The following is a 6070-nucleotide window of genomic DNA, read 5'->3' on the forward strand; positions in this document are numbered from 1 at the left end:
ATAAAACGATTCTTTCCTTTTTCATGTATCATCAAATCAGATTAAAACGCAAGTATTAAAACTAAGCCTTTTAATGAAAAAGTGTCCAAACTATCTGTTTTTCCCTGACATATTTCCAGAATGTTGGTATCTAATTATTGGTGTGGTATAAAGTGTGGTTTAAGTTCCCTAAATATTCATAAATTATGCAATAAATCTGACGTCTCAACTCAAATGATGAGTGACCGTTAACCTAATTAAAGCAACCTCCCATAATTACACTAAACCAACATCAATTATACAACCAAAATCCCCAAAGTACCCTCACATAAAAAACAATTACGAGCACCACTAACCTAATCAAAGCTAGCTCACGCAATTAAATTATACCAATTTCCTAAATTACCCTCCTTCAACATTCGTTTCACTGATTTTCTCCGCCATGTCCGACAATTTTCTTAATTTTTCAGTGTTAATTCCATCTTTAATCTGAAGAAATACAAGAAAAAAAATGGTTGCTGAAAGTAAAGCTTAATAAAGGAATCGTGAAATCAAAGGATCTTCTCAATTAAACTCCATACTCACCCACCCCCAATTTCTTTGAAGCCACTTCCAATCCAATTATAGTTCTTCTCGCTACCTACTTTCTCTCTCTTAACTCCGGGGAGAGTTGCAGTTGCGGTTACTGGAAAGGGGGAAAATGAAGCAGCTCGCCGCTTTGCAGCAGCAAGGCCGCCGTAGCAACAGTTTCCGAAGCAATTCGTCGCCGCTCGACGCCACCGTCGATGGCGCGATTAAATCGCCGGCGACGATTTTCTGGCTCTTCCTCCACGGCCTCTGCTGCTTAATCAGCTTAGTCCTCGGCTTCCGGTTCTCGCGCCTCGTGTTTTTCCTCCTCTTCTCCGCCTCGCCGTCGCCTTCGACCACCACGATCTACTCCGCGTTGCGGACGACATTGCCGGCGATCTCGTCGCCGCAGGAGAGGAATGTCTCTGCCGACGGCGCCGGGAGCCGAGTGGTGGTCGGGAGGCACGGGATTCTGATTAGGCCGTGGCCGCATCCGGATCCGGCGGAGGTGATGAAGGCGCACAGGATAATTGAGAGGGTTCAGGCGGAGCAGAGGTCGCAGTACGGCGTGAAGAACCCTAGGACCGTGGTTGCTATCACGCCGACTTATGTACGGACTTTCCAGACGCTGCATCTCACCGGCGTGATGCATTCGTTGATGAATGTGCGCTACGATCTCGTCTGGATCGTGGTTGAAGCCGGTGGAACCACCAACGAAACCGCCTCGCTTATTGCCAAATCAGGATTGAAAACTATCCACATTGGAGTTGAGGGTAAAATGCCCCTTCTGTGGGAGGATCGCCATAAATTCGAATCGAGGATGAGACTCCATGCTTTAAGGTATCGTAATGCCTAATTTCACAAAAAATCAATTTCATTAATTCTGGCTTTGTGGCAATTTACAATATAGAGCAGAAGTTTTTATGTTTTTAGTTGTTCTATATGTGCAGAATTGTGAGAGATAAAAAATTGGATGGGATTGTGATGTTTGCAGATGATAGTAATATGCATAGTTTGGAGTTGTTTGATGAGATCCAGAATGTGAAATGGATAGGTACAGTTTCAGTTGGAATTCTTGCACATTCCGGAGGTTCTGAAGAAGGAGACCTGCTGATGCGAGAAACTCATGCTGATGAGAAAGACGAAAAGAAGTCACAAATCCCAGTGCAAGGTCCGGCTTGTAATGCTTCAGGCAATTTGGCCGGGTGGCACACCTTTGATACGCAGCCTTTTGTGGAGCGGAGTGCAATATATATAGGAGATCGGGCAGTTGTGCTGCCGAGGAAGCTGGAGTGGGCTGGATTTGTGTTGAATTCGAGGCTGGTGTGGGAGGATGTAGAGGGAAATCCAGTTTGGGTTAAGGACTTGGTTGAGATTGGTAAGGATGGAGAGGACATTGAAAGTCCGTTGTCTTTGTTGACGGACACTTCTGTAGTGGAGCCTCTTGGTAGTTGTGGACGCAAAGTTTTGCTTTGGTGGCTCCGTGTAGAGGCTAGGGCAGACAGCAAATTTCCTGCTAGGTTAGTCTTCTATCATTTACCTTCAGTTTGAAATTTGTTTACTGAACAAATCAGTTTCTGGAGATCGGAAGCTGCTATAGTTAGCAATCTCTCTGTAGGTTATGGAGTAATTTCTGAGTTGCATCAATTCTTGATTTGAATAGCATCTGACACTCATCCACATATTGTTTTGGGGTAGATATATTTCTTAGGTAATTCATGCGTTCCTTCATTTGATCTTTAACTGAAAAGGCCGACAAACTGTTTCATTCAAATGCTGCATAGAGATGCTTTGTGTTGAAGCAGTTAAAGACATAAAGTGTGGTTCTTCAATTAATTTCACATGAACAAGCTAGTATTGTCCAATTTTGGTGGATGAATTTCCCTGGGGCTGGTTCTTGTAATCTAGGGCCTTAGATGTTGCATGTTGATGAAAATTGTGGGATACGCGCTGGATATAAACCCAACATTGACATGATCAATGCTCCCTTGACTCGACCAGTTTTTGTAATGTACCTTCCTCAGCGGGAAAACCAGTTTTTGTAATTGTAGGCTGAAATTGTCTAGCCATTGTAAGTAGAAATATCGGAATGATATCAAATGAAGATTAAACTATGATGGTGACTTCGATAGAAGTTCATCTTAGATAAGTGAGGCTCACATACAATTATAGGTATATTTTCACTGGATATGGATTTGGTACATGGATGTCATCTACACACAGTATGATCGCAACATAGCTTAAGTCTGTTTACTTACTCACCCTCTTGCTTCGTTGGTCTTAGGTGTCACCTTTCCTGGCAGGTTGCTTGAACTTCTATCCTTTTCAACCACCATTTCTGAAACTTCCCTGCTTTTATACATGTATGAAGTTTTAAAGACTGTCAAGTTATACTCACTCTATCCCATTAAAAATGAAACGTTTTCCTTTTGGGATTGTCCCATTAAAAATGAAACGTTTCCTAAAATGGAAACAACTCTATCTCTACTTTTTCATCTCTCTTACTTTACTCTCTCTTCGTTAACTCACAAAATAACACTGCATAAAATCCTGTACCGGTTCCCAAATGTTCCATTTTAAGTGGGATGGAGGGAGTATTCATTTAGCATATGGGCAATTACACAGTTTGGTTTCACTTACTGTAACTTTTTATATGAATAAAGGAACGGTGGCTTCACAGTGTCTAGATACCCTGTACCCCTTGCAGTTGTGCTGTGGCATATTGCTAAATTTACGTGCGTGCTACTGTTTGGATTTTGCGCCTCTTCTGTTTGATTTTGATGCCTGCTTAGAAGTTAGAACTAACAGTTTGGTTTTACCTAATCCATGTCAAACACCAGTTCAAGCCAAGTGTACGTTCATCGATAACAGCACTTTTACTTATCTCATTCGTATTGGGTGCTGGGATAGGGAATGAAATAGCACACCCCTAAATAATTGGGAAATCTGTTGTAGAATTAAAGCCTTGAACTACTTTATATTTGACATCCTTGCCATGCCTTAGCTTGCTGCTTTTGCCTGAATTATTGTTTCAATACACAAGTAAAATTCTGTAAGTCCTTTCATACTAACAGCTACATGTCTTACTCCCGTGTCTCCTACGGTGCACGAAAACCTCTGTACATCAGATATTCACTTTACTAAGTATGCTCCTAAATGTACTAATTTAGAGTAAAAGTTGTAGCAGTATCATACTGCATTTTTTATGTTTGTAATTCAAGCTGCAAACAACTAAGGTGTATCAGCTTCCGTGAAGTCAGGATGGACATTATGCACCCTCAAACAAATCTTTTATATGTCCTGGTGTTTATTGGAGCTAGTGATGCTAAGCGTTCCACTTCTTGAATATAATTAGGCTTACTATCTCTCAAGATCCCAATACTTAAATCAATAGGCCAACTGATAGAAAATTCAACTCTCTGTTTTCCATTCTAGTTACTGATGAGCTTTTTTAGCACATGCTTTATTATGTTGAAGATCGAAAAGATTTCTGCTGCTATAAGCACTAGATCCAATTGAGTGAACTATTATCATACAATATTCTTATTTGCAAATATAAAAAAGTGCAAGTGAAGCTTTGGTATGCTAGAATTGCACCATCTTTCTTATGGAGTAATTACTTTTAGAAATCTGTTTTCTGGCAATCTATGTTCTGAAATAGAAGTTGTTGCTCATAGTAATACTGTTATTGTAAAAATTGTGTCTTGCTCAACTCTGTTCACTGATGCTGGGATTTTAGCTGAATGTTTTAATTTAGTTACCTCTTTGCTCTTGTATCATATGCTTATCAGCTTCCTAAGCATATAATTCTTTTTTTTCCACGCAGCTGGATAATTGACCCGCCATTAGACATCACGGTCCCTGCTAAACGCACACCATGGCCTGATGCTCCTCCCGAGCTCCCAGCTTATGTTGAGAAAGTGACCACTATACCAGAGAACACTGAAAAGCGACCAGCCAAGAGTGGGTCAAAACGAAAACGCAGTTCCAGAAGCAAGAGGAAGCACAACGTGAAAGTGTTGGACATTCGTGCTTCCACAAAGCAGGCTGGCGACAATTAGCGAAGAAGAAAGACGTGGAGAAAGATGGGACTTTAGGAACTTAAAAACCCATGATATCACCACTTTTGTGAATTCATTGTGACTATGAGGCCACCTTCGACATCCGAAAGCTTGAAGCCATGGAGACGGGAACTCTGATCTCTCTCGAGGAATGCAGGAAGGCATGTGTTACCTATACTAGCCAGTTGATAATATTTGAGAATTTTTTGGCCCATATTCTTATTTCTTCATCAACTATTTCCCTAATTCATTTTCATATTTCTCAATATCTACGGTAACAAGTCTTCTTTTGGCCTTCATTGCTTTTGTCACGCTTGGCAGAATATGTAGTTACACTCTCCCAACTTTTATACGTAGTTTCCAGCAATAGAATATATTTCTGTTATCCCTAATGCTGCCTTTTTCTTAATAATCCTAAGACCATCCACTATAGCGGAGAGTTGTCCCTGGTTCTCAGACCATTTTTAACCAATTTTTCATGGGAACAAGGGAGTATCACTGTACCCCAAATATTTACGTCTTACTTTATTATTGCAGTAGTGTTTCTCTACCGAATTCTCCATCGATTCTCCACCGATTTCTCTCTTCTGCTCGAATTCTCTACCAATTCTCACTCATAAACGACAACTCTATGTCGTCGCCGCCTTCTTCAGCTGCGTCTAAAGTTCATTTGATTCATTTTGTTGTCGCCTCCTTCTGGTTGCTCATTCCGTCGTTGCCTTCGATTCAACATACCTAATGCCTTCAATTCATAAACGTAAGTTTGTTTGTTGACCTATTTATTAGATGAACGATTCATTTTACCGATTTTATTTGCATTTCAGTTTAACGATGGAGTCATATTATGCTTATAGTGGAGTCAGTTTAACGATAGAGTCATATTATGCTTATTCATTTCAATTTACAATGAACTGGAATGTAGAAACGTGAGTATACTGTTCTGACATATGAATGAAGTATATTAACTCTACATGGAGTCATATTATGCTTAAAAGTGAATCAAATTATGGTTATAGTGAAATATATGATGCATCCTGATATTGCTCTATTTTTTCATTTTAGTGAAGTATTTCATGGTTATAGTGAGGTGTTAGTGATCCATGCTTATATTGCACTATTTTATCATTTCAGTGAAGTAAAACATGCTTAGAGTGAAGTATTCAATGGTTCGAGTGAAGTGTTTGTGATCCATGCTTATAGTGCACTATTTTTTCATTTCAGTGAAGTAAAAGGTGCTTAGAGTGAAGTATTCAATGGTTAGAGTGAAGTGTTTGTGACTCATGCTTATAGTGCACTATTTTATCATTTCAGTGAAGTAAAATGTGCTTAGAGTGAAGCATTCCATGGTTAGAGTGAAGTGTTTGTGATGCATGCTTATAATGCTCTGTTTTTTCATTTCAGTGAAGTAAAACGTGCTTAGAGTTAAGTATTTCATGCTTATAGTGTTCTATTTTATCATTTCA

The 6070-nt window shown here is 39.9% G+C and overlaps 1 protein-coding gene across 1 annotated transcript; it reads left to right on the plus strand.

The window, feature by feature from the left end:
- The first annotated feature begins 389 nt into the window (after positions 1–389).
- LOC121805405 (beta-1,4-xylosyltransferase IRX14-like) lies at positions 390–4999 on the plus strand. Its single transcript, XM_042205246.1, has 3 exons — positions 390–1386; positions 1497–2066; positions 4373–4999. Exons 1-3 carry the CDS (start codon positions 680–682, stop codon positions 4605–4607), a joined length of 1512 nt encoding a protein of 503 aa, XP_042061180.1. The 5' UTR covers positions 390–679; the 3' UTR covers positions 4608–4999.
- The last annotated feature ends 1071 nt before the right edge of the window (positions 5000–6070 follow it).

This window comes from Salvia splendens, chromosome 5 (assembly GCF_004379255.2).
Source record: "Salvia splendens isolate huo1 chromosome 5, SspV2, whole genome shotgun sequence".
In the NCBI taxonomy this organism is placed as follows: domain Eukaryota; kingdom Viridiplantae; phylum Streptophyta; class Magnoliopsida; order Lamiales; family Lamiaceae; genus Salvia; species Salvia splendens.

Coding starts and splice junctions, on each gene's coding strand:
- LOC121805405 (XM_042205246.1), top strand. CDS start 680: ATGAAGCAGCTCGCCGCTTTGCAGCAGCAAGGCCGCCGTAGCAACAGT. Junction 1,387..1,496: donor ATGAGACTCCATGCTTTAAG/GTATCGTAATGC, acceptor CTATATGTGCAG/AATTGTGAGAGATAAAAAAT. Junction 2,067..4,372: donor GACAGCAAATTTCCTGCTAG/GTTAGTCTTCTA, acceptor TTTTCCACGCAG/CTGGATAATTGACCCGCCAT.